At 41.3% G+C, this 27,391-nt stretch overlaps 1 protein-coding gene across 1 annotated transcript in view; it reads left to right on the top strand.

Moving 5' to 3' along the window:
- Positions 1 to 27,391, top strand: part of lcor (ligand dependent nuclear receptor corepressor) — an 84,164-nt gene that overhangs the window by 19,097 nt on the left and 37,676 nt on the right. The window contains exon 2 of the mRNA XM_041984248.1: positions 26,375 to 26,440. Coding sequence (XP_041840182.1) covers positions 26,375 to 26,440 — 66 coding nt within the window. The remainder of the gene's footprint in view (positions 1 to 26,374; positions 26,441 to 27,391) is intronic.

Raw genomic sequence — 27,391 nt, 5'->3', positions numbered from 1 at the left:
AGGAAGTAACTTATTTTAAGATCTCAATGACCTGCATTACTCTGAAAAACTTTACTGTACTGATTCATTTCACTCACTCATGATTTCTAGGCAGTGATAGTGACCTTCACACAAACGGAGGTGCTGTGTTGAATACGACCGAAGTGATGAGCATGTTATGCTGCACACCCCTGCATGAGCACAGGTGTAGCTACAGGTGAGGATGAGAGCACTGTTGCAGGGAGGTCACTGCCTTCATCACTGCCTGCACCTTTAAGCGAGCGTTAATGAGAAAAGCTGTGCATGTGTGTGCGCGTGTGTCTGTGTGTGCACGCTGAATTTCACCTCTCCGTTGTCAGACTCCTCCTGTTGTAAAAAAGCTGTTTTTAAATTCATTTCAGTAATAATGAAAAACTGAATGTATAAAATAAGATTTAAGGTTCTGCAGATGTGTGTGTGTGTGTGTGTGTGCTCTGAGGTTGGTAATTACGGAGTAACAAACTGCTGTTTCAGAGTAATCATATCAAACTGCAGTTGAGGAGTCTAATCCGTTTATGGGGTTATCCAATGAAAGCTTTCTGTGCCAAAAACATTACAGCAGATCAGCATTGAGTTAAACTCTGCAGCGCTTCACATGCAGTTCGTCAACAGGAGGAAACGTAGGCGCGGGACTCAGACCTGAAGTCCTGCAACCGGTTTCACCTCAGCTAGTCATCTGCGTCTTTTTCAAACTCAATTCAGTTTGATGGGATTTTTCCAGTCATGAGTGGATGTAACTGGGAGGAACAGACTATTCCATCATGATGGGAATTATACATTTTAGTGTGTTAAACTTCATCAACACAGTACGAGGTGGACACGGGTGGCTGAAGCTTAAGAGCAGTCGTTTTTCAATGAATGGAAGGCGGATCGATTCCAGGCTTTCAATGACTACATGTCGAAGTGTCCTTGGGCAAGACACTTAACCCCACGTTGCCTCCTGTTGTGCCTATAGAGGTGTGAGAGTGTGTATTTGGGTGAATATGATATGTAGTGTAAAGCTTTGAGTGGTCAAACTGACTGGAAAAGCGCTGTATAAGTACAAGTCCATTTACCATTTACCACACAAGGTGCCCCCCACCACGACACACACACACACACACACACCTTCTGACGGAGCAGCGACTTCCTGTGAATGAGGGATGATTAACTGGGTGGAGAAGATTTCTGTTTATGAGGTTATTTAGATAATTATTTTGTCAGCGTTAAATTGACTGTCAAAGGGAATCTGAGTCACTAAAAAACTGAAATGAGTGTCAGACGTTTCTCTGTCAGGTGTTTCTGTCTTCGCTATGAGGAGAAAGAAGGTTTGGAATTAACCTTTATTCATACAACTGATCCCCATGTCTCAGTTTGAACGGAGACCTGTTTCAGATTAAATTACAAAGATAAAATAATAAGCCGACACACAGGATGCTAGAACAGCCACTCAGCTGACTGTGGGGCTCAGTGAGTCCTCTCTGGATGATGGTGTGTTTTCTTCCTGTCAGCAGCTCACAGGAGAGAAGACATCTTTCTTTTTTAACAGGATGGCATTTGAGTCAACGAGCAGCTGTTAGTGGCGGTTTGCTGCCTCTGTAGCAGCTAACTGAGCTGTCGCAGCCACCGTGGTTGAAGGGAAACGTGATTCTTTTAGGTGAAACCATCTGAGGTGGACGGTGAGATCCGTTTCTATCTAATGGCTTCACTTTCTTTCTTTCTTTCTTTTTCTTTCTTTTTTGTTTAATGCTATAATTACTTCTCTGGGTTTCACTCTTATCCCTGTTTGTCGGTAGAGACGAGGCTGTTATTTATTACACACACACACACACACACGCATACACACACACACAGTCATCAATAAATACAGACTTAGTCAATCATTCAGTCAGCATGAGGCCTCCATTTGCACTGGGGGGTTCGGTTGCTGCACCATCACATCCTCTGAGACTCAAAGACCTTTTTCTAATGCATGAAGTCATGATGAGATGTATTATTTACTCCTCAGCTGCAGACGCTGGTAGTTTCTTTTTTCTAACTGTCCATAATTTTGAGACTTTTCAAATCTGCAGAAACTAACGAAGCATCCATTCAAATACTAAACTTTCTCCTTCACCTCACCTTTATTCCTCTTTTTTACTCCATTTTATTATTACCTCCACCAAGGCGGAGGTTATGTTTTCAGTAGCGTGAGTTTGTCTGTCCATCTGGTAGCAAAATAAGTCAAACCATTATGGACGGACTTTGATTGACGTTTTAAGAAAATGTTAAAAATGGAAAAATGGAACAAGTGACTTGACTTTGGGGGTGATCCAGATCGTAGTCTGAATCCAGGAATTTCTTCAAGGATTCTTTACTTTTGGGAGACAGGGACCATTTTACCATTACAGCTTCTAACTCATCAGATAATCATTGGCAAAAATAAATAATTACATGATGACATCATGGTAGATGTTTGACCTGGATCATGTTGATATTCTGGATCTGGTGATCCAGAAGGTTAGAAATATAGGGGGTACTGGGTGGGCTGTTGGCCCTTTGAGGTTTGTTCTCAGGTGAGTGACCCAATGGCTGTGCTCTCTGAGTGCTTCTAGTTATTATCAAAACAGTTATTTATAACATTTTTCATTCATTATATTTATACATTAAATTTGCCATTAATGGACTGATGATTATAGTATTGTAAAAAGTTACCATGGCAGAATAATAAGAATCTTATTTATCTTCTTAAAAACTTAAAAAGGAAAATGAATAACTTTTAAAGTCAAATCGGAAAATAAGAGCAGATGCAGATCGTGGGTTGAAATGTGACCAAAGTGTAGAAATGAAACAAGAAATCAATTTCAGCGACTTTCCAAATATTAAAAGAACTGGAGTGATTAATCTGATTAATAGAAAATATGTTCTCATGTATCTCTGAGATCCTGAACAAACTGACTAAATGAAACTAGCTGTTCTTCATCTTTATTCCTCAGTTTTTTTCTAAAAACAAAACAAAAACAAAAAAAAGTTTTAAAGGGAACAAAAACTGGCTGTAATTAAAATATTGTGATTCAGGTTGAGTTTAATGTCCTTGTGGGAATAACAGAAGCAAATCTGACCAGTTATGGGATCCAGAAAGATCCGAGTTCTTTTTACATGCTTTCTTAGAAAGGGTTTCATCCTGGAAACAACGGGAGTATGTTTTCACATCATAGTTTGGATGATAAAAACTTCTCTCCAGGGATCAATACATATTTTGATTCTGAAGTTTGTGTGTATGGTGGCCCTGAGGGGTCACACACAAACCTGATTGATATGGAAAAATCCAGAAGATCAAACCTGTTGTGGAAACTTTGATGACAGATGAAAGTTTCAGTCATGATTCACACACACGCTGTGAATTCTTCTTTTTCTGCATCACGTAGCCATGTTGCAGAAAAACACACACTTAGTGTGAAAAGGCCTTTACTCAGGAAATAGCAGTAAACACATATGGCCGTGGTAAGTGTGTGTGTGCGTGTGTGTGTGTGTGCGTGCCCAGCCTCTTTATTTCTTTTGTGTTTTCCTTTAAATCTGTGGAGGAATTTTCCCTCGTGGTCTGGAGGATTGGCTGATGGAGAGAAGAAAAGGTCAGATGGAGTAAGGAGGCTAAATAAAAACTATCCAGAGCTGATTTTATTAATTTACTTCTGTTAGTAAAAATAACATTAAGAAGACCGGGGGGTTACTGTGTGGAAAGAGAGACAGGAAAGCGTCCTGGTGGTCCAACGGTGGTCCACTGGTGGTCTCAGTAACCCTGAACTTTGAGTTTTGCTGGAATAATCTGGTGTTTGTGCTCTGACTATGTTATCAGGTTTATGAATTGTGAACATCTGATGACTCTCACATTAGCGACTAAAACTAAGACCGTGGGCTCTCACATTAGCGACTAAAACTAAGACCGTGGGCTCTCACATTAGCGATTAAAACTAAAACTGTGGACTCTCACATTAGCGACTAACGCTATGACCGTGGGCTCTCACATTTACAGCTAACGCTAAGGCCGTGGGCTCCTTACATTAGCGACTAAAACTAAGACCGTAGACTCTCACATTAGTGACTAAAGCTAAGACTTTGGGCTCTCACATTGGCGACTAAAACTAAGACTGTGGGCTCTCACATTAGCGACTAACGCTAAGACTGTGGGCTCTCACATTTGCAGCTAAAACTAAGACTGTGGGCTCTCACATTGGCGACTAAAACTAAGACTGTGGGCTCTCACATTAACAACTAACGCTAAGACCGTGGACTCTGACATTAGCGACTAAAACTAAAACCGTAGACTCTCACATTAGCGACTAACGCTAAGACCGTGGACTCTCACATTTACAGCTAACGCTAAGTCAGTGGACTCTCACATTAGCGACTAAAACTAAAACCGTGGACTCTCACATTAGCGACTAACGCTATGACTGTGGGCTTTCACATTTGCAGCTAACGCTAAGGCCATGGACTCTCACATTAGCGAATAAAACTAAGACCGTGGGCTCTCACATTTGCAGCTAACGCTAAGGCCGTGGACTCTCACATTAGCGACTAAAACTAAGACCGTAGACTCTCACATTAGTGACTAAAGCTAAGACTTTGGGCTCTCACATTGGCGACTAAAACTAAGACTGTGGGCTCTCACATTAGCGACTAACACTAAGACCGTGGACTCTCACATTTACAGCTAACGCTAAGTCAGTGGACTCTCACATTAGCGACTAAAACTAAGACTTTGGGCTCTCACATTAGCGACTAACGCTAAGACTGTGGGCTTGCACATTAACAACTAACGCTAAGACCGTGGACTCTGACATTAGCGACTAAAACTAAAACCGTAGACTCTCACATTAGCGACTAACGCTAAGACCGTGGACTCTCACATTTACAGCTAACGCTAAGTCAGTGGACTCTCACATTAGCGACTAAAACTAAAACCGTGGACTCTCACATTAGCGACTAACGCTATGACTGTGGGCTTTCACATTTGCAGCTAACGCTAAGGCCATGGACTCACATTAGCGAATAAAACTAAGACCGTGGGCTCTCACATTTGCAGCTAACACTAAGGCCGTGGGCTCTCACATTGGCGACTAAAACTTAGACTGTGGGCTCTCACATTAGTGACTAAAGCTAAGACTGTGGGCTCCCACATTGGCAACTAAAACTAAGACTGTGGGCTCTCACATTTGCAGCTAACGCTAAGACTTTGGGCTTGCACATTAGCGACTAACGCTAAGACCGTGGGCTCTCACATTTGCAGCTAACGCTAAGGCCGTGGGCTCTCACATTTGTAGCTAATGCTAAGGCCGTCCACCATGTTCAACAAACACTGAATGGTTGGAAAATTACAGGAAGCGGTGTCACCATGCACGTACAGCCTCCAAAATTAACCCAATAATGGACTGGCGAATGTACACAACAGTCTTTCAAATATTGTATTTCAGAAGTGAATGTAGACATGTCATGTCAGATTATTACAGTAATCTGATTACTCCCAGATGCATGATATTGATGGTTATGTGAGCAAGCTCAGTGTTTTTATTTTAATAGTTATCTGAAAACAGATAATGCCAGGGCTGCACGGTGGTGTGGTGGTTAGCACTACAGCCTCACAGCAAGAAGGGTTGCTGGGTCGAGCCTCGGCTGGGGGGCTGGGGGGAGGTTCAAACCTGGGGGGTGGTGGCCTTTCTGTGTGGAGTTTGCCTGTTCTCGTGTGGGTTCTCTTTGGGTTCTCCGGCTTCCTCACACCGACCAAAGACATGCATATTAGATTAATTGATTAATCTAAATTCTCCCTAGGAGTGTGTGTGAGATTGTTTATTTGTCTCTTGTCTCTGCCCTGCCGCTCAGCTCTTTCCTGTCAATTCTTCTCCTCATTCAGCTGCACTTTGTTCAGGCAGCAGCTGATAACTGACACCATGCAGCCGATAGATGGATAGTATTTTGTGGAATGGTGTTGATGGGATTGTAGTGATAAATAACAAAAATGATTTGCTTCATTCATCAGCTGCTGAACAGGATAGGAAGTTTTTAAATGCCACCAAAATGAATATTAACCCGCATTGGTTGGTGGGTGTTGATTTAGAGACCTGGACATAGAGTCTGCAAAGTCAGACCCACTGATGTGTGTGTCCTCCAGTTTTTGCTTCATCCTGAACAGAATTGAATGAATCTAAAGTGCTTTTTAAATTCTTTAGAATTTTTCGGACAGCTGGAATAAGATCCATGAAGTGGAGATTAGAGATGATCGCAGCTGCTCCAGGCGGCTGATGTCCTATATCTATCCCCTCTGCTTGGTACTTAGTGAAGAACCTCGAACCTCTCCCACAGCTTTAATCACGGGCATTAAAGGCTTTTTTTAAAAAAAAAAAAAAAAAAAAACCTCCACCCAGCCGTGTCAAGGTGGGGGAGGGTGGTGTTTGGGAAGTGTCTCTGGTGGCCCAGGGCGGAGCAGATTCGCCCGCCTCCAGGATCAGGTGAATCCAGCATTATTATTAGTGACCTCTGAAACTGATCATTAATCATCTGAAATCATTAAAATCCACTGATTGGAAGTCCACGTTAAAGGTTGTTCTGATCTGAAATCCAGTTCTGGGTCGGACCTCTTTTACTCTTCTTCCTCAGCATTTCATTGTGTGATGGAGAAAGAAAGCAGCTTGTTTAGTTCAGTTTAAACAGACAAAATCTGATTTAGTTGGAAGTTTTGTTTTCCTGGAATTGGCAGAGACAGAAGTGTTGGGTGTGTTGGGAAGATGAATGTGTGAGAAAAGATGCTGGGACTGGGTTATGTGGTGAAAATCCATTTCCTTGTTTCAGTTCCAGACATTTAATTACTTATTCAGAAGTGACATCTGCATGCAAAACAATCATTTCAAGCATCATTTTTAGAGTCAACAGTTTATGAGCAGAACGTTGGGGATAAAAATTCTGGGAAAAGTCTGTTGTGAGATGTGAAGTTGTGGAGGGTGGTATTCCAGCTGCTTCCACAACTCTGAGGAGTACAAACACCGGATTTGATGAGTTTTAAACCGAGAGGCAAGAGAAATGTTGGACAGACTCTGCAGTCCAAGAGGAGCCGACACAGTCAATGATCAGCGAATCATTAAATTAAATTATTTTCCAGTTCCAGGCAGTAAATCTGCTGTTTCCTGCTCAGATATGGTGTTTGGAAGGCAAAGACCTTCTATTTCTTCTTTGATTTTAAAACCTGACTCCTTAATTCAGATCCCTGGTTGTGAAGTGGTATGACCCGGGCCCCAGCAATGCCCTGTTAGCTGCTGTGGTCGCGTCTGAGCTGCGGATGGGACGTAATGATGCTGTAGTTATAAACGCTGCAGCACACATGGATGCTTTCAGCTCCGATAACAAGATTAGATGTCACCCATGTTTGTTCCCATCCGGATGTTTCCCATTCCTGGTGTGGTGTTTGTCTTTTCAACAATAGAAGCTTTATGCTTTTCTCTCATTGAATAAAAAGTCATTTGGATCATCAAATCTCCACGTCCCTCTGCACAGAACTTAAAAATAACCCTAAGTGGAAGATTAGACTCTGAATACGGAGATAATGAAGCAGACAAAGAGCTCAGTTTCTCAGATCTTTGATGCAAACATGGACATGAAGCATGTGATGTCTGACTCGTGTGCCGCTCCGACAGTACTTCCCCACAGACATGAACTCTGCCACGCGCCACGCAGCTAGCATAGTTGAGCCAGGATGAAACAGGATGAGCCCACCGGGCCTGGAGTCATCGTCACCCAACCCGTCGGCGTTCCACTCCAAGAGTCTCTGTGGAAATCAGGATTTTAAAGTCGCTTTTTCAGCTAGATTACCAAATCTGTTTGTAAACTCACAATTCACCCAGATCTTAGGTTGAAAAGTTAAATATCATCTCTCATTTTACTGGATGTACTGATTCTGAAATCCAGCTTAATTCTGTAGCAGAAATGTTCACACTTTTTCTCTGAATCTGGACCCAGAATTTTCTGAAAACCTGATAAAACTCAGCCCAGCAGGAGCAGATTAAACCAGGGCGGTGAAATCTGAAGATGCAGCAAATCAAGTTATTGGATTGGATAATACCTCTTACCTCATTGAAGTACCATTACAATTCTTCAACAGATTTAAAAAAATACACACACAAGTCTCTAAACATCAGTCAGTCACTGGTTTATTTTTTAGAATAATATGTGCGAACAACTGCACATGCAGCGTAGTCGGTTAACGTCTGAGATCTGCTCTGTTTGACCTGTGATGGAGCTGCAGGATGAAGATGCTCTGACCGACAGAGAAATGTGAGTTTTCTGGACACATTTTAACAGAATTTATCCATCGGTCATCTAACATGATGAATAAAAGCTGATTTTTATTCTTTTTAAAAACCCAGCACAATATTGAAAAAGTGCTTAGAAGGTTGAGCTCAGCAGACGTGTTTTTAATCAGCGGACGACACCGCTAACCATCACCCTGGCTTACACTGAGAGGCTAGCATGAAGCCATGTTGTGCTATTTATTGTGGGAAGGTAATTTAGTTTTACTGTTCAGTGTTTACTTTTTTTATAGCCCTGTAATGCCTGAATTTATTTAGAATTATAACAATATGATAAAATCAGGGGAAAAAGTAGAAATAGAAAGAATGTAATAAAAAAAAATACAATCAAATATTAAATAAATTAATAATTTACAAGTAAGTGTTTCACAAATTTGTGACTACAGGCATTCAAGGGGTTAAAATTATCTCAAACTTTGGATGTTTTTCATCTTTTCTCTGATTTTGTTCCTCATTGTCCTCCATTGACAAGTCAACCTGCAACCATGATGCAGCTCGGTGTGGAACTCGGACCGTCGCAGTGACCACTGAATACAACACATTTGTGTTCATTAAACGAAGCATCTGCAATCCTTTATAATTACGTTATTCCAGGAATCATTTCCAGCCCTGGTGATCAGAATCTGGTAATCAGATGGTGCTCTGCACTTTTTCAGACAACAATGCTTAAGGTGCATCCTGTAAAAATGAAGAAAAGCCTAAATCAGGCTGTATATTGAGGAAATATTCAGTCACGTGAAGAGATGCTGCATCTCCACAGCTCTTAATTTAGGGAGGGAGATTTCCCAGACTTGGAAAAAAGAGAAAAGATTGTGCCAGCAGGCAGCAGTGTACTGAACATCTGAGGAAAACATCCTCCGAGAGAAAAGTTCTGTTGAAGCAGAATGAGGCTGCAGTGTTTAATGGAGACCAGCGGAAAGCAGATCTCAGCTCACTGATCAGCTGTTCCTGCCTGGTTGTCGGACCGTGCGGCTCCATGTACACAATTATTTCCTCTGTGCTAATCATCATCCATTAAAGCTACTTACAAAAGATGTAATTATTTTCTGTTGCTGAGCTGAAAAGTTGCTTGAGGCTGCTTCTTCTCTGCTGTTTACAGTTTGTCCGCTTCATATAGGAATTAATAATCAATACACTCTGACCGTCCGCTTTATTACTCCACCTGATCAACTTCCTGTTAGCAAAAATATCTAATCAGCCAATCACATGGCAGCATGTAGCCATGTAGACATGGTGAAGATGCCTTGCTGAAGTTTGAACTGAGCATAGAATGAGGAAGACAAAGGATTTAGTGACTTTGAATGTGTCATGGTTGTTGGTCTGAGCATTTACTGGGATTTTCACACACAACCATCTCCAGGGTTTCCAGAGATGGTCTGAAGAAGAGAAAATATCCAGCGAGCAGCAGTTGTCTGGACCAGAATGTCTGGTTGATGTCAGAGGTCAGAGGAGAATGGACAGACTGGTTGGAGATGATAGAAAGACAACAGGAAGTCCAATCAGCACTGGTTCCAACCAAAGTCTGCAGAACAGCATCTCTGAACACACAACACGTCCAACCTTGAAGCAGATGGTTTACAGCAGCAGAAGACACACCGGGTGCCTCCTACCAGCTAAGAACAGGAAACTGAGGCTACAATTCACACACACTCACCAACACTGGACAATAGAAGATGGAGAAACGTTGCTGGTCTGATGAGTCTCCATTTCAGCTCCACATTAAGATGCTCGGCTCAGAATCTGCTGGAAACATCATGAAAACATGGATCCATCCTGCCTTGGATCAACGCTTCAGGCTGCTGCTGGTGTAATGGTGGGGGGAGATTTTCTTGGTCCACTTTGGGCCCCTTAGTACCAACGTGGTCTGGTTTAACCAGCACAGCCTACCTGAGTATTGTTGCTGACCACGTCCATCCCTTTATGAGCACAGTGGAGCATCTTCTGATGCTACTTCCAGCAGGATAATGCACCATGTCACAAAGCTCAGATCATCTCCACCTGCTTTCTAGAACATGACGATGAGTTCACTGGACTCCAACGGCCTCCACAGCCACCAGATCTCAGTCCAGTAGAGTAGCTTTGGGATGTGGTGGAACGGGAGATTCTCATCATGGATGCAGCCGACATCTGCAAACCTTCAGATGTAAACTCAGCCCAGCAGGAGCTATCACACCAACAATAAAAAGGGGGTCCAACCCGGAACTAGAGGGTGGACCTGACAATGCGAGTACAGATTTTCTCTTTATGTGGAAGGCCTGACGCTGCATGACCTGAGCTCTGTTCTGACTTTATGCAGCTTGAAGCTGCAGCAGTTTTAATAACAATATCAACTAAAAACAAAAGGACAGCATAGACGGTCTACAGTCAAGGCCAGATATGAAGCAGTTTTATTTCTTAAAAGAAAAGTTAAAAACCTTTTTTCTTTACATTGTCGCCCCCCCTCCCCCACACACACACCACCAACAGTTTAGATTCTGTTCATTTCTGGCTCAATAATTTGTTCCTCTGCTTGAATAGATTTCAAAGATGTTTATGAAGCAGGAAAATATAATCCACAACAGTCTTCACTTCTGATTTTCATTCTTCTCTCTGTGTCACATTCCTTTTCTGTCACTTTTTTTCTGCCAGTTTTTGCGACCTTGTGGTGCAATAAAAGATGTTTACAGTCATGTGAAGAGGAACATGTGTTAGTCATAGAAACGAGAGACTCTTGCCCTTTTCACCAGAGAAGGAGAGAAAATTGCATGTTTTTAATGTCAGCAGAGTTGGGATCAAAGGTCCGAAAAGAAAGTTCAGAAATTAATAAAAATGTAATTACTTTCTTTCATGGGTGCAGAATGTGGAGACATTGATCATTATTTAATCTTTTGGCTTTGTGTTGACAGTTCACGTGTCCGTGTTGTTGTCCGTGCAGAAGTCATACACAAGGCCGTGAGAAACAGAATCAAGACATTGACCCATTTTATACTCCATTCAGACTTTTAATTGTTTACATCCTTCTTTTTTTCTTTTTAATGTTAAAAGTGCCTCACATAGAGTCGGCGTTGTCAGGTCTCACCTCTCAGATCAGCAGAATTTACAGAAACTAAAGAGCTTTTTATGGGATTAATGTCAGAGGTGATGGTTTGATCCAGCAAGGCTTTAAGAGCCAGTAATAAACAGAACTAAAAAAAAAACAAAAACAAAAAAGTCATCTGCAGTCTGTTTGCTTTCAGCTCAAACTGCTGCAGACGTACAACAGAACCATTTAATTATTTTACCTGCATTTTCCTTTTCTTACTTGTGTTTCATATTTCAGTAATGGAAAGACAGTGACAGCATCTCGAGGTCTGTGGTTTAGTTTATGAACGAAAGCTTTCAGATATTTTTTTTTATTTTTCTCTATATACCACATAAAACCATGTTTGGTATGATTTTTTTCTATCTATATGATCTTTTTATGCTTTAAAATACACAAAAACGATCAAATCTTTATTGTATAAAGCCAAATCAGCCGATTTAAAAACACCATTTTCCATTAACAAATATAATAAAATAAAAAATCTGAATACACCCCTCTCTTCCTCCCACTGTTTCTGGTTTCCATGGTTTCGGGTTGCACTCACACCAGCTCTTTTGAATCAAATCCTAGTTCATTTGCTTGGAAAGTTCGGTTTATTTGGGAAGATGTGAATGCCCAACCGAACTCTGATGCAGATCAGAGAAGTGGTTTGCCTAAAAACGCATGAGAAAAAACGCGTTAGAAAAATGGTCAACTCAAGCCTGTTAGGGTTTTAAGCAGTTCCATGTTTTGCTCCTCGCCTTCAGTAATTCTTAATGCAGCGCTCCCTCTGGCCAGGATGGGAATACAGTGTGTCAGTGTGTGTTTGACTAAGTGTGTAAATAAAGTCGGAACAGAAGAATGTTGCAATCTTTTTCAATTTTACCTGAGGATGAAAAAGTTACTGACCTTAGTTTCAGACATTCTTGGTTCTCCAAAGCATGTTCAAACAGCTGCTCTGCTGCAGGTTTAGTGGTGCAGCAGTGAAAAATGCCCCCCCTCTAACATCTGCTCTGCTGCAGGTTTAGTGGTGCAGCAGTGAAAAATGCCCCCCCTCTAACATCTGCTCTGCTGCAGGTTTAGTGGTGCAGCAGTGAAAAATGCCCCCCCTCTAACATCTGCTCTGCTGCAGGTTTAGTGGTGCAGCAGTGAAAAATGCCCCCCCTCTAACATCTGCTCTGCTGCAGGTTTAGTGGTGCAGCAGTGAAAAGCGTCCCCCCTCAAACAGCTTCCTGCGGCACCACATTGTTTATTCTGTTTAAAGGTTTAAGGTTGCACCTTTTGAGCAAACAGCAGGATGTAACTTCCTGTGAATGAGGAGTTGAATGTTTAAATGGATGTTTATGACTTTGTTTGAATGATTTGTCAGGTTTGGAGTAAAATCGGGTTTCGTTTGTCCTGGTTGGATGTGAGTTTGTCTTTTGTTCATTTTTCATCACCTCCCTGCTGTTTCCCTCCCCAGCAGGGGTGGTAATTGGCTGAGAATAAAGAAATACACACTGCCGCTCCCATTCTTTGATATGAAGCTGGTCAACACTACTTGCCCACCCCCCAGCTTCCCTCTGATTTAAGTACTCCATCATTTGCACAGACATCAACTCCCCCATCTCTCCTTTAATTGTTTTCAATTAGCTTCTTGTTAGCGTTTTGCCTGCGCCTCCTTCCTGCTGTAAGAAGGTGCTGAGAGGAAGAGCAGTTCTCAGATGTGAAGGCTTTTGTGTTGGTGGTTTAAGAACTGAAGAAGAGACAGAAAAGAGCTTTAAGTCCTGCAGAGCATGAGCAGCAGAGGGATTTGTACAGGTAGGATGTAATACTTCCAGGTTGGAGCACAGAGGATGAAAGGAAACACGTCGTCATCCTCCTTCCTGCTCTCCACCACATAATGAAATAATTAGCTAGTCAGTCGGCTAATTGGAACCATTTTTTTCCTTTTCCCCCAGTGAGACATTTGATTGGCTGCGGAAATGTAGAAAAGATGTAGAGCATCCTCACCACACCCATCTGAGCCTGAGTCCAAAACCCCCAGAGCACCAGGAGAGACGAGAAACGAAAATGTGTTAGGAGAGGAACTGCCTGCACAAACTCACTGTAAGATGTTAGGGAGAGATTTGTCATCCAATCAGAGAGCTCGACCTACTTTTTCTTCTCCTCCCTTCCCCAGCTTGACCATGCTGACATGCTGTAGAGTCCTCTGCCTGATGTGATGGCACGTATATTCTGCAATGACAGTTTAGTTCAGATAAATTTATAGAAAATATCAACTTTTGTATTTTATATCCGGATTAGCATTTTAAACTGATTATATTTTCAGATAAAAACACTCTAAAAGACTCAAAGTAAACAAAGAATGTCGCCACAATAATCAGGTTTGCTTTCATGTTTTAGGCCTTGGACTGGATGCCTGTTACTCTGGCTGAGTAAATGACAGTAAAACAGGGGAGAAATGTTCTTTTCCCATCTAACACAGATGTCATCAAGCAACTTCAGCAACTAATTAATGTCTAAACATGAGCAGTAAAACTCTCCTGTTTTATTAGGTTTTTGGGACTAAAAGGTTAAAAAATAAATATTTTGTATATTTTATAAATGGAAATAAGAGCAGGCAGATTGAGGTAAACGTGACGAAACATCTTTATGAAACTGGCTGAATTAAAACAGCTCTTCATCTTTAGTTCCCAGCATTTCCACACATTTTAAGAACTAAACAAAAGTTCTGTTTGGAGAAGAACCAGCTTGTCATGAATTTAAAAACACTTCATGTGGGACGTTAAAGTTGTGACCTTCTGCTTTTTGCTGGATAAAACCGTTTATGGAGCTCAGCAGGTGGATGTTTGCAGACAGAAGAAGCAGGACAGCAGCAAAAGGCAGAAAAGCATCTGATGGACGGAGAGAAGAAAAACAGGGAAAGAAAGAAAAGCCAGATGAGGTTTTCAGAAAGGAAGGAAGACACGACTCGGGGAACCATGCAGGGAGTTAAATATAAAATGAAGGACGTGGAGTAAAAAGGTGGACATGAGCAGCGGCGGGTTGGAGGAGAATGAAAGAAAACAGAAAATTAAGAAAAATAAAAAGCTTTCTTTTCCTCCCGTGTCCTCGCACATGTTCAGTTCTTCATAGTTTGCAGCTGAAGGTCGCTCTTACTCCATCCTCCTCACAATATTATGCTCTGAACACTTCAGATCTTTCAACACCAAGTCTATTTTTTCTTATTCTTTTTAAATAAAAAGCTTCAGAATTCATTAGATTTCTGGGCTTGTTTGAGTATTTGTGCTTCACCATGCCTTCAGACAAGCATGCACATATTTGTTTTATTCATTTTCCTCTTCTGTCTCCTGGACACACACACTAAAACACACCTATGTTGCACGTATGTGTGTGTGAACTGTCGAGGTGGTTGTGCCTCTTATTAAATAAGCTTTTTATATTTGTGTTTGTTCTTTGCGCAGACACACAGAAATGATTCCAGCGTGTGTGAAGTTTGTTTTCCTGCAGAGAAAAAAGGGTTGAGTTGATCGTTCCTCTGCAGAGATGTTCATTGCTCCTCTTCCTCCCCTTTTTTCCTCTGTTTTTTTACTTGTTCCTCACTTCCCACATCCCACAAATCCAAAGCACGACATCAAGTCCACAAACTGTGCATTTGGTCTAAAATATAGCAAATTATTGGTCAAAAGTGCAAATATGCGCAGTGCAGAGGGAGAAATCAGAAGAAAGACTGAAAACATGCAGTCTGGTTATTAATGTGAGTAATGACTGAGTGTATATTCAGGCAGTGATTGGGGATTAAAGTGCTCACAAAGTGAACAACCTAAAAGTCAGCTTATTCTAACTACCACTAATCCTACATTAACATTTATGTCCCCCATAAGGATTTTCTTTCACTTTACAAAATCGAATGCAGTCTGAAAACGTTGGAACATCTAAAAAATGTTGATAACTGTGATTTTTTTTTATTTAAATATTCGGTGCTTGTTCCTTTAGTTTCACATTAAACCTCCTCCTCCGCATGGCTGCATGCGGAGTCAGACATCATCAGCTGAAGCAGCGAGGCAGACTGAATTCTTATTTCGCTCCAGCAGTCAGTGAAGGCATCTTCCAGTCAAACCAAACAGCAGGTCTTCATGGTAACATGAGAATATGAATCTTCTGGAAATAAGTCTAACACTCATGTAGTAATATGGAGCGAGGACTGGAGCAGATTAGGAGGGTTGGTTAGCTGTACAGCAGCTGTTTAAACAATGTGATTTGATCCCTTTAAAGGTTTAAATCAATCAGTTAAACTTTATTCATACAGCACTTAATAGAAATCTGAGGGAAGCACAAAGTGATTTGAAAAATGCAGAAAAACATTAAAAACACAGAAAAATAAAACTGAGTAAACACCATCACAGTGTGTATGTGAGGAAACACTAGAGGCAGATTAACACTCCAAGCCCTGTATGCTGTAAATATTTCTAAAGGAAATGACATATTATATATTATATATAATATATCAGAAAAAATAAAAGCATGAGTTAATGAAACAGTAAAATAACACAAGCAAAAATAAATATACATTAAAATGAAACAATTATTAGAATAAATTTAAATGCATTTACCAAAAGGTAAAGATCTAAAAGTTTGTGGATTTAAAATAAATCACATAAAAAATGCAAATAAATGATAAAATGTAAGTTGGGTTATTATTAGCCAGACTAAAGCAGTCGGTCTTGAGCTTGGTTTTGAATAGAAAGCGTCTCCATTTACTAAATAGAAAATAGAAATATGACATGAGTGGTCTGTGTCTGTGCAGCACCCTTTAACCCTGTTCAGGCTCGATGCGAAGCCACTCACAGAACATCACACAGCGCTTACACGTCGCTTTGTGGCTCCTACAGTTCATGAACAGCTCATTATTGAGGTCGTGTTGCCGTGGACAACCGGAGAGTGAAAGCAGCACTAATCAGTGAAATGTTGGATGTGTGTGACTTGTTTGGACTCAGCATGACTTCATGCTCCTCTGGATGCTGTCAAAATGGCCGTCCTGATGGTGATGATGACCATCCTCAGGGTTATTCTCAGACCTGAAAAACATAGATCACGCTCTGCTCACTGCATTGGGCATACTGTATTAGTTTCTGTCAGCTGAATCCAACACGGAACATTTGTGGAAACCCCGGATTAGTCGGCCAGTGACTTTCTGTTGTAGTATTTCTGTTAGATGACTTGTCATGTGGTCCCGTGTCATTTCTAATCCGAGTCACCTCGCTGTGGCTCTCATTGTCTCCAGAGGGGATTATGTGTTTTTGTGTGTGGAGGTTACAATCAGGGTCAAAGTGCGACGCGTTGCAGCGAACAATGCTGCCGGGAGTACAGTGGTGGTTTTCTCCAGCCTCTGCTGTAATTGCTGCAGCTAATTGGAGCTGTTCTGCTGCACAGAGTGGAGAACATGAAGACCAGAGAGGTCTGCTGCAGGGCTGATCACATTAAGCTCAGGTTAGGATTTAGTTCTTTTGACAGGGTTTCATCCACACTGCTCTGCTTCAGGATATTCATATTTATTTACACTATTAAATATCTGGTTTCATATGTTACATTCAGTCAAACTGTGGAGCAACTTTGGTTCTATTTCTGATAAAATGATCAGACTTTCGAGTATTTTCCCTCTCATGCAGGACTTAGCCATCAGAGTAAAAACCACAAAAACAATTTATTCATGGATGCTGTTTGTTGAAGCAGAGAGGAGAAAAAACCAAACAAACCATCTCCAGCTGCTTGGCTAAAGTACCTTTTAAAATGGGTTTTAACTTCATGAGAAGGATTTAATCACAATTAGTGGTGGAAGTTGGAAAAAGACCTCTAGGTGTTTGTTTTAGGCTCCAGCTAATGTGATGAATTGGCTGCAAAGGGTTAGCTTAATTCCATTTTACAATTATTTAACCATAAAATTGCCATTATGCTGGAATATCTAACTTTGATGCTACAACTGATATCATTTTTGTTGCTGTAGCAGCACTGCTGTTGAAGGCTGTGGGAGCTTTGACTGGTAGACAATGTGAAGCCCTTTTCATGCATGAAGCTCTGAAATTTCCCAGAGAAAGCTGCAGAGAGAAAGCACACATATCTGAGACATTTAGTCGGAGCCTGACCAGCCAAAACTCTGGTCATGAGTCCACGCAGGAATGAAGCAGGTTATCCTTCACAGAACTGGTGGAGGTGAGTCTGTATGCTGACGTCCTGACACTGTAAACCCCAAAACACGGGTCCATCGACACTCTGGACAACCACATTGTTGCACTTGCATCACTTCCTTCAATATGTTTTCTCCATTCAAACACCACATTAAAGTGTTTTTAGATAAAGGTGTAGAGGTTCATATGTGGATGGGAGGCTGTGGAAAAAGTCCCCTCCCCCCTTTAGAAATAATTGGTTAATGATTTGATCAGGACGAGGAAGGGGGAACACTTCTAAAGGCTTTAGTCATGCTAAATTATTAATGCTCATGCAGCATTTTACATACAGTAGCTTATGTCCAATGGTCACAAGAACCCCCCCAATCATCCTCAAATAGCTTCCTTTGGTGTCAAATTGCTTTCTGCAGCTTAACAGGAGAGCTGCTGTTTCTTGACTTGCTTGGAAGTGTATGCGTGCGCCTGCTTTGATTTGACAAGCAGACTGGATGAATTTGAGCAGCTCTGCTGCTCTCAGCAGACTGAAGCAGCACTGCAAGCATTCATTCATGCATTCATTCAGCTTGCTGTACTTGCTGGATTTCCCGTGTTGACACTGAGGCAGTAAAGGCTTTACCTGCAGGGATGGTCAGGTTAACCTGAAGACTGTATGACATGATCACACTTCTCATGGTTAGCTGTCCATCGGGTTGCCTGACTCACACATTTCTGCTGTGATGTTACTGACTGATGCAGATCTCTGCAGCATGAACTTTTTTTAGGATGTTGATCTAGTGGTCCCTGTTCAGATGCTACAGGATGGGAAACATCCTCCTGATAAACTCAATCATGCCTTTGCCTTCTCTGACAAGCAGATTGTCCAAAAATGATAAAATCATTTAGAGATCTCACCATTGCACATCTTTATGCTACGATTATTGTAACTTCTGTCAGAGAAAACAGGTGGGAAGGCTACAGAACCTCTACCTGGACTTAGGAGGCTTCTGGAAACTATAAAAATGCTTCTGAACCGTATTTTAGAAAGCAAGAAAAAGCATGCAGCTAGCTTTGACGTCTGTAAACCAATGACAGATTAACAAGGCACAGGTGAAGTGATGAACAAATCAGACCAGGGGAACTAATGAGCAGGAAACCAAGCAGCACAGACTAACATGACCCTAAACAAGAAACCAAGAACATAAACCATGAACCATGACAAGTTACTGAACATCTACCTTTACATTAGTGTAGAAAGCTGCTGGTGGTGAAACATCCGTTTGTTTTCTATACTGTTACGACCCATATCAGGGGCATGACTGGGCGCAACATAAAAGCACGCTGAGGACAAGTGGTAAAATTGAAAACAGCTCGTTTTATTGGCACAAGCGTAAACACCAAATAAAATCTGAAACAAAAGTAAACATGTGTTGGGGTTTGTGAAACTGCTGAAAGAAACGTCAGAATGTTATTAATAAAACCTACACAAAATCTGCCGGTTTAACCAAACTAAGACAAACAAAAGAGTGCACTTAAACTGGCGAACTTAACTAAATAACAAAAGGTGCAGCAGTTCCCATAGACTAAGAGACGTCTGTCCCAAACAAAAGCCTAACCTAGCCCAACACAAAATAACTAAAGATAACATGGCTGAAAACAAACTAAAGCAGAGCGAGGCTTGAACAGAAACTGGGTGAACAACAAAGGTGAGCCCAAACCAAACAGACCAGAACTAAATCCGCTAACAGATCCTGAACAGCCAGGAGTAACCCCTGCTGTAAATACAAAAACGGTCCAACACCAAAAGGACTACCACTAAGCACAACAAACACCCAGAAAAGCATCGCTGCCATTCAGCCAAACCGAGAGACGAGACTGTCTGTGCTAACCAGCCTCTCTCATACAAAGTGAGGGAAAACAGCCAGTGCTGTCCGCTTCTCCCTCCTGACTCAACACTGCAGCAGTCCTTTATTTCCTGGTTATCCAGGAAGCTGCAGTGTGATTTGTCGAGCGTGGAGCCAATCAATGGGGAGAAGACTGGTGTGCTTCCAATCTAACCACTCAGAATGGATGTCAGGGCCAGGGATCTGCATGTACAACAAGCCCCAGCTGTCTTTAATGAGTGGCACTCATAACAATACCTGTTTATTCCAGGAATAGACCAGAGGGGTATTGCACGAAACCAAGATAAGGGATTAAGCCGGGATATGTTGGTTATCCTGGCTGAATTTAGTCCTAAGTCGGTTGCATGAAAGCAGCTCAAACTAATCCCGGCCAAGTTACTGTGGTGATTTATCCGCTGCAGCTAGCCTGCTCCAGACCAGGCTAACTGCTCAGGCTAAGATTAATCCTAGCGAGTCACCTGCATGTCCAACGTCAATTCTGTGAGGAATTAATGTGTTTTACAGCATGTCCATGGTCTTCCTAAGTATGGCGCATCATTTTAATCATCCAGTATTAAAATATTACATATACAGTCACTGTACATTTAATCGAAATCTGTTCGTAATCACAACAGCTTTTTTATATGGATTCGAGTTGTAGTATTATTATTCTATTCTATTCTACAGTCATTTAGCAGACGCTTTTATCCAAAGCGACTTACATTTGAGAGTAAGAACAACACAAGCATGAATTCAAACAAGATGGGACATCATAATTAAGTGTTAGTCAGACCGCTTTTGAGTCCAGTTGGACCCAGGTGCTGTCGTGTAGTGCTAGTGCAGTGCATATAATTTTTATTTTATTTTTTTTAGTCATTTTATTTAAATACAGGATCACGATTTCATCACACAATATCAACTTGGTCATAAGTGCATGATTTCATCAGGCCAAGTGTTATATTGCTATGCTAATGAAGACTGCTCGTCAAATTGCTGTCAGAGGTTTTATAAATATGTGTTTTATTGCATTAATTGAGATTACAAAACACAGCGGATGAGGTTACAAAGGTGTATTCAAAGAAATCCATGACGAGGGCAATGTAGAATATTCAGGTCCAACTCCCCTTCACCTGTTCCCTCTTCATAATGGCTTGCCCTTTTTCGGAGGATGTGCTGGACGAGGAAGCCCGCATCCTCAGAAGAGCATTCAGACATGAACGAGTCTTCAGGGACAGCTCACATCCCCTGGCCTTTGGAGATGACTATGTCATTGAGAGATACAGATTTTCGGTTACTGGATTTCCAGCAGTTTTCTGAGTGTCCGGCGTTTAATCTCAAGATCCAGCTCCATTCCTTGGAGCTTGCTCTTTTTGAGTCAGCTTTTAACATCTGCCAGCTCTCTCTCTCTCCAGGTGCCCTGAATAAAGCGTTCTGACAGTTTGTGAGGTCTGTAAAGGAAATGTCATGTGCAGTAGAATTGCAGTACTTTGTGTACCTTGTATGAAGCGGACAGTTTCTACTTTGGAGTCACTTACCAGCCTGCAAATTGTTCTTATATTTAATTTTTTCTTGCTGCCAGGTCCTTTTATGGCCAGACAGGTTTGTCCTTTATGAAGGACAGAAAGATAAAATAGATAAAAACGTTACATGAGGAAAATAGATTAAATGACACATTGTGGATAATTGTTTGCACCTAATCATACTCTACATTTCCTGAGTAACATGCACCTGCTTGTCACTCTTAAAGTATACAACAGTTAGTGGATTTGAAAAGTAATCCTTTAATTGTAGCCTAATTATGACAGTTCCAGTGGAGCACTGTTTATTAATTGTACAGTTTTTGACTACTTACGCATTGAGCCGGTCGGCTATTGTCTGCCAGGCTCTCTCGCGTTCTTTACTTATGGCATTGGTTTTGCCTTTTTTCCTTATAATATCCTTAACTTCGTCAGAGAACTCCGTCAGGAGCTGTTGTTCAGCGGCCGTGACGTAGGACGCGCGACTTTTATCCATTTCCCCATCGGTGATTCTGTGAGCGATCGCGAGGTCTGCTTCAGTATGCCGTGCACACGCACTTATCCCAACTATCTTCACCTGGCTTAACCTAGCCGCACCTTCTCATCCTGGCTCAGCAAACGTGCAACCAATTAAGCCAGGATAGGCCGCGCAAGCTAGGTCAAGCTGGGCTTGTTTAATTATCCTGGATTTCTTTATTCTGGTTTCGTGCAATACCCCTCTGGTCCTGCATTCCAGTGACGTGCGGTGAGGTTCATGGTTGGTGGGGCACTGACTCCTTTAGAGTCAGATTTACAATTGTAAGAACTCAATATCTGTTGAACTGGCAGCATATTGACCAGTGGAAATGTTTCATATCTCATCAGCATTCCTCGCTCACACTCACACACCAATAAACACACCAATAATACACATACCAACATACCAACACAACAAAAATGGAGTAAATTAGCTCCCTTCATGTGTTGTAAACATTTCATATTCATTCTAAACAAAGTATAAAGATCTGACCACAAATTCAATTTTGATCCTTATTTAAATTCTTGAAATTTTGGAAATTTACTCCGTTTTAATACAGCTTGCTCATCAAGAGAAAGTAGAATAATTCACTTAAGATCAAATTTTTGTTTCAACGAAAAGATCTCTGGGATAACGGCCAAAGAAGAAAGTCTTTATTGATGTCTTATTCCAGCTATATGTTTATTTTCAGAATTTTTTTCTACTTTAGATAAATAATCCTTCTGGGGAGTCAGACGAAGCAGAACAGAAAATAATCAAACCACTGCACCAAGTCACCTGCTAACTTTAGCTAACACTTTAGCACGGCAGCCACCAGCTCACATGCGCCCCCTAAAGGTGCAGCAGGGTACTGCCGGCTCACTTTATTACTTTTCTATGCAGTTTATTGTTCGATCAGCGAGAATAATCATGTCACACACTCACATTACCTACATTACAGACTGTAGAAAGTTATGGTGGATAATAAATCTTTCTGTAAACGTTGTATTGGCAACATGCTGAGAAGCAGAAACGGGCGCACTCCGTACAACCCAGCGTGTCTGGGATCAAGGCTCGGCTCGCCGCTGCCTCATCTCGCGTCATGAACTGTGTTAATTCAGCAGTTTTACTTAAAAACACTTTAAAAATTATTGGAGTCATACAGAAAATAAATGTATAACACAGATCAGTGGACAAATATTAAAATGATGTTAAGCGATAATAATGTGATGATAAAGGCCTCCCCTGCCCGCTGCACGTCACTGCAGACCTGGCGTATTTCATCCTTTATCTCCAACTTTTCACATCATCCTTTACAGGCTGGTGAGCCTTGGTCTTTTTTTCTAGAACCAAATAAATCTGACAAGGATGATTTCCCACTTTTGTTTGAGGGAATAACTCTTCCTCCTTCTTTCCCACTTCAACTCTTCCCACTCTTTTATTATTCAAATTCTGGGTGTGAGTTGCATTGACCTGCCGATATGTTTAGAGGATAATCCTTGATGGAAAGTGACAATATTGAGGGATTTTTACGATTATTTAAGCGTCGCATTTTATACCACGATTGATTATAAAAGGAAGTAATTGTGACATCGCTAATCTTTTTACTTTCTCTCCTCAGTTGGGAGAGATCTGAGTCTGATCACAGCTCATTGATGCCTCCTCCAAAATGATGATGCTATTATTGATTATCGGTCATTCCGCCTAATGTGTCGGGAACAAATTCAGGTGTGTTGTCAATGTTCATGCATACAAACTCCTGAGTTCAACTTGGACTGGAGTCAGAGAATTTTAGAGATTTATATCAGCCAAAGAAAATTTCATTGCAGCCTTCTTCTTCTTCCCTCCTCTTCCTCCTTCCTATTATTTTCTCAAATATGTTGCACATGTTGGAAAAACACAAGTTCCCTTAAACCTGCACATACAAAATTCATGCAGCCTACAAAGGTAGCTTTGATAACAAAAAACTGAAGCTTCAAAGAGTTTCAAAAGCCTTGTATGCACAGAAACACAACCCTGCGTTCAAGTCAGGAGGAATAATTAGGGGTGCGGGGTGGAAATCAGCTCTGAAATTCACACTCCCTCAACCCGATGCTGTTTGTCCAATAAGACATTGGGTTTTTATTCAGAAGGGACGGTCAATCACAAACGCATCTCCAGCAGCAACCCGTGTATAGTAGATGACGCCCTTGCAAGGCCAGCACTGTGATTGGCCAGATCAGATCAGGGATGTGATTGGGCAAATGAGATTAGGGGATGTGATTGGCTAGATGAGATAACGGTGACAAAGTCTCTGGAACCACGGGCAAAAAGCTCCAGAAATCTAGGTCAGTTAGTGAACACACTCACGGCCCAAAAGCAGTCACACATGGCAGAGAGAAACCACACACACACACACACACTCACACATTCTGCATCTGGGATTCTGCAGTGTGTTATGCAAAAAGGCACGTGAATAAAGACACACACACAAACTGACTCTAAAACCTCCATTGTGTCACTTCATTTCACTTCTCACAGTTCAGCAGCACAGCCGAGAGCAGCGTGACACAAACATCAGACCCACACACACACACAAATACACTCAAACCCTACACACGGCATGGAGGGAATCACATGACATTGAGCTAATCCATGAGCACTAGAAAAGACAAAAAATAAAACAAAAAACACAAAATATGTGAGCATGAGCAGCACGTCTGATCTCTGAATCACAGCCTGACTGGAGATGAAAACGAGAGCCAGCAGGGTAATGACAATTAACACACACACAAACACACACCACATTACACCACAGTCATGTTCTCCTCAAACTGAGGTAATATATACAGAGCCAGGATCATTTTTTTAACTTGTATCTCCATGAATGTGTGTGTGTGTGTGTGTGTGTGTGTGTGTGTGTGTGTGTGTGTGTGTGTGTGTGTGTGTGTGTGTGTGTGTGTGTGTGAAAGATGAAGGTATGGAGCAAATCTACTGTGTATGGACTGAAGTTTTACAAGTACAAAGCATTTGTCCCACATTTCACTCACCTACTCCAGAGCCAGTTAGATTTCACAGAGCTCTAACCCGACTTCTAGCATTTACGTGTATTTTCAGACTTTTAAAATTGACTTGATTTTTCTGTAAAGCCCCGAGATGACGGCGTGAACCGGCACTATACAAATAAAGCTGAAGTGAATTGAACTGACCTGTCCACAGTGTAGCCTGCCTCTCTCCTGGTAATTAAGCTCCAGCCCCCCTGTGACCCTGCACTGGAATTAGCAGGGATAGAAAATGAACTGATGGATGGAAAGTTTACTTTTATTTTCACACTTGCAGAATTATTCGTACTTGTAGATCTGATCTGTACCTGAACTTATTGCCACAGCATCAAATATGGAGATGGACGTTGCAGAGCTTATGTCCCTTTCTAGCTTTATAAATACAAAGTTTCTTTTTCCTTAATAAATCATCCACATGTAAAATCCAGGGTAACAATGTGAAGCTGATGGTTGTGTTTAGGTCCAGTGTCCAAACAACAAAGCTGTGACATCATCATTGCTTTAATGGGATGTAATTGTCTCATATCCTGCAGTCATTATAGCAAAACAAGATAAGTGTCGTTCTGAAAGCGAAGCGACAAACAGATTCCAGCCAAACACACCTTGTTGGTCAGAAACTTATGAAAATGCTGCTGCAGTCCTTGAATCTCTGACCTCCTTCCTATGGCTGGTTGCTGTGGGAGCCGGAGTGTGAGTGTGTGTGTGTGTGTGTGTGTTGCTGTCATGAGGCTGACTTTAACGATTTTATAACAGACAAACACATTTTCTATTCCAGCTCTGGTTTATCAATCTTGTTTATTCCTGCAGTGGCCTCAGGCGTTCACCTTTAGTGCTGAGAAGTGGCTACACTTGAACTATATGTGCACATATCTGTGTGTGTGTGAACGCACACACATATGTGCTCTGTCAACCTTCCCTTTCTATGCTTAAAATGCACACACTTTTTCACACACACACGTCTTTGTCTTGGTTTCTTTCTGTCTGCCTCCATTTCCATTTAACCGAGGATGAGGTGGGGGTGGAGAGAAGGGGGAGGGGAGGGGGGCTCAGGTTGAAAATTACAATATGTATTTATGTTTCCCTGTATGGCGTTGCCAAGCAACAGTCGATTGAGGGTATTTACAGTTAATAAAAAAGTGAGTTGCATTAGCTCGGTGTATAAGAGGTAAAACACTAATTTGCTTTAAGAAAGACACACACACATGCACACACACATTTTTATATATGATGCAGCGTACACACAAGCATTGTTGGCTCATCGACCCACAGTGGTGTGCATGTGCAGAATAAGCGTAGCCGAGTCTTATCTTTTGTAGATTTTTCTATGCGCCCTTGTGTGTATGTGTGTGTGTGTGTGTGTGTTTGCAAGAGAATAATGCCTTTATTTTTAATGCTCTCACATCATTGTGTGTGTCACCTAAAAGCTTCCATGTCATTGTCTGAACATATGGCTGTGTGAGTTTTTGTTTGTGTGTGTGTGTGTGTGTGTGTGTGTGTTTACTGACATTAGTTTCATTTCATTATTTGTTTATTTACAACATGATGGAAGAGTCTGAACTGCTAAGGTTATTATTTTTTATTTATTTATTCAAATCATCTATGTATTTATTTATTCAAATACTTTACTTCATTTGTATATTTAATAATTGATTTCTATTTTATTGTGCTGGATGAGAGCTGCAGAAGCTCTGCATCAGTGAATATAATTGGCCCTGTGGGGAAAAACATTGGGCCATCATGTTTCTCCATTCAGATAATAAAATAATGTTTTTTTTTATTATAATAATGCACTTTTGTTCCTTAACTGGGTGTGACAGCATGTTTTGTTGTTGTCGTTTGTTTCGTCTTTTTTTAACAGTAAAAATGTCAGCTGTTATGAAAATTCCATCTTCATCTGTTGTCTTTTTTGTTGTTTTTGCAGGCTTTGAAAGCATCTTGGAGGGATTGTTTGGGCCGAGACTAGTCAAGGATATCACTCTTTTCCAAGGTAAACATGCAAAGACACAAAGAAATACATAATAGGAAATCCATCTTTAAACAACAAGAATAATCTGAATGAAAAACAGAAGTTTAAGTAATTTATATATGAAATGGTGATAAACAGATGACTCAGATAATGTTGAGCAGACAGGAATAAACATCAATAAACAAATCCATAAAAAGGAGAAATGATGTCATGTTGGTGTTTTCAGAGCAGGACTGGAATCATTTGCTTCTCATTTTTTGTGGTACTTTTATACTTTTCTGTCACAAATAAGTTGAGCTTTGTGTTAATCAGACATGACGTGGAAGTCAGAGCAGCATCTCCTCAGTGATCTAATGCTGGGCCACTGCTGCAAGAACCACTTACAACACAAAACAATATGATTAAGTTCTGCAGGATCCATTATTGATGTGTACTGACAGGTGTCACCGTTTCTGTTTCCAAACAGAAACCAGCATCTGGATCAGTCAGGCTGCTGGTTTCTGATGCTGTTTATGGAGACGCTCGGGTTCATTATGAGCTGCTAAATAACAAACCGTAGTGTGGAAAGTGTCTGAAATGCATTGGTTAAGGTGGGATTCAGTGTCAAAGCATGACCAGCTGAGCGGTGCATCCAGCACCTCTGCTGTCAGCTAATTTCACACATCTACTCCACCTCGTAGATAACGTCTCTGATTTAAAGGTGGACCTGTGCTTCTTTTTATGTGTCTGATTTTACAGGTTGGTTTTAATTCCTCTTACTCATGATGGCTGTGACAATTTGGGGTGGAAGTGATCAGGGGTGAATTCATCTGTCCTGTTGTGGAAAAATGGTCTGCTCTCATAGCCGCTGTTATCATTAATGTTTCTACAGCGGAAGCGGTGTTCTGCAATCACAATCAGGTGGATGAAGCAGTTTTCCTCCAAACGATGGTCCTTTCAGTGCAGAACTTTGATGAAACAGCAGATCTCAGC

Source organism: Melanotaenia boesemani, chromosome 4 (genome assembly GCF_017639745.1).
Source record: "Melanotaenia boesemani isolate fMelBoe1 chromosome 4, fMelBoe1.pri, whole genome shotgun sequence".
Taxonomy (NCBI): domain Eukaryota; kingdom Metazoa; phylum Chordata; class Actinopteri; order Atheriniformes; family Melanotaeniidae; genus Melanotaenia; species Melanotaenia boesemani.
Note: the sequence above shows the minus strand (reverse complement) of the source record. Positions and strands in the feature narration are given on the sequence as shown.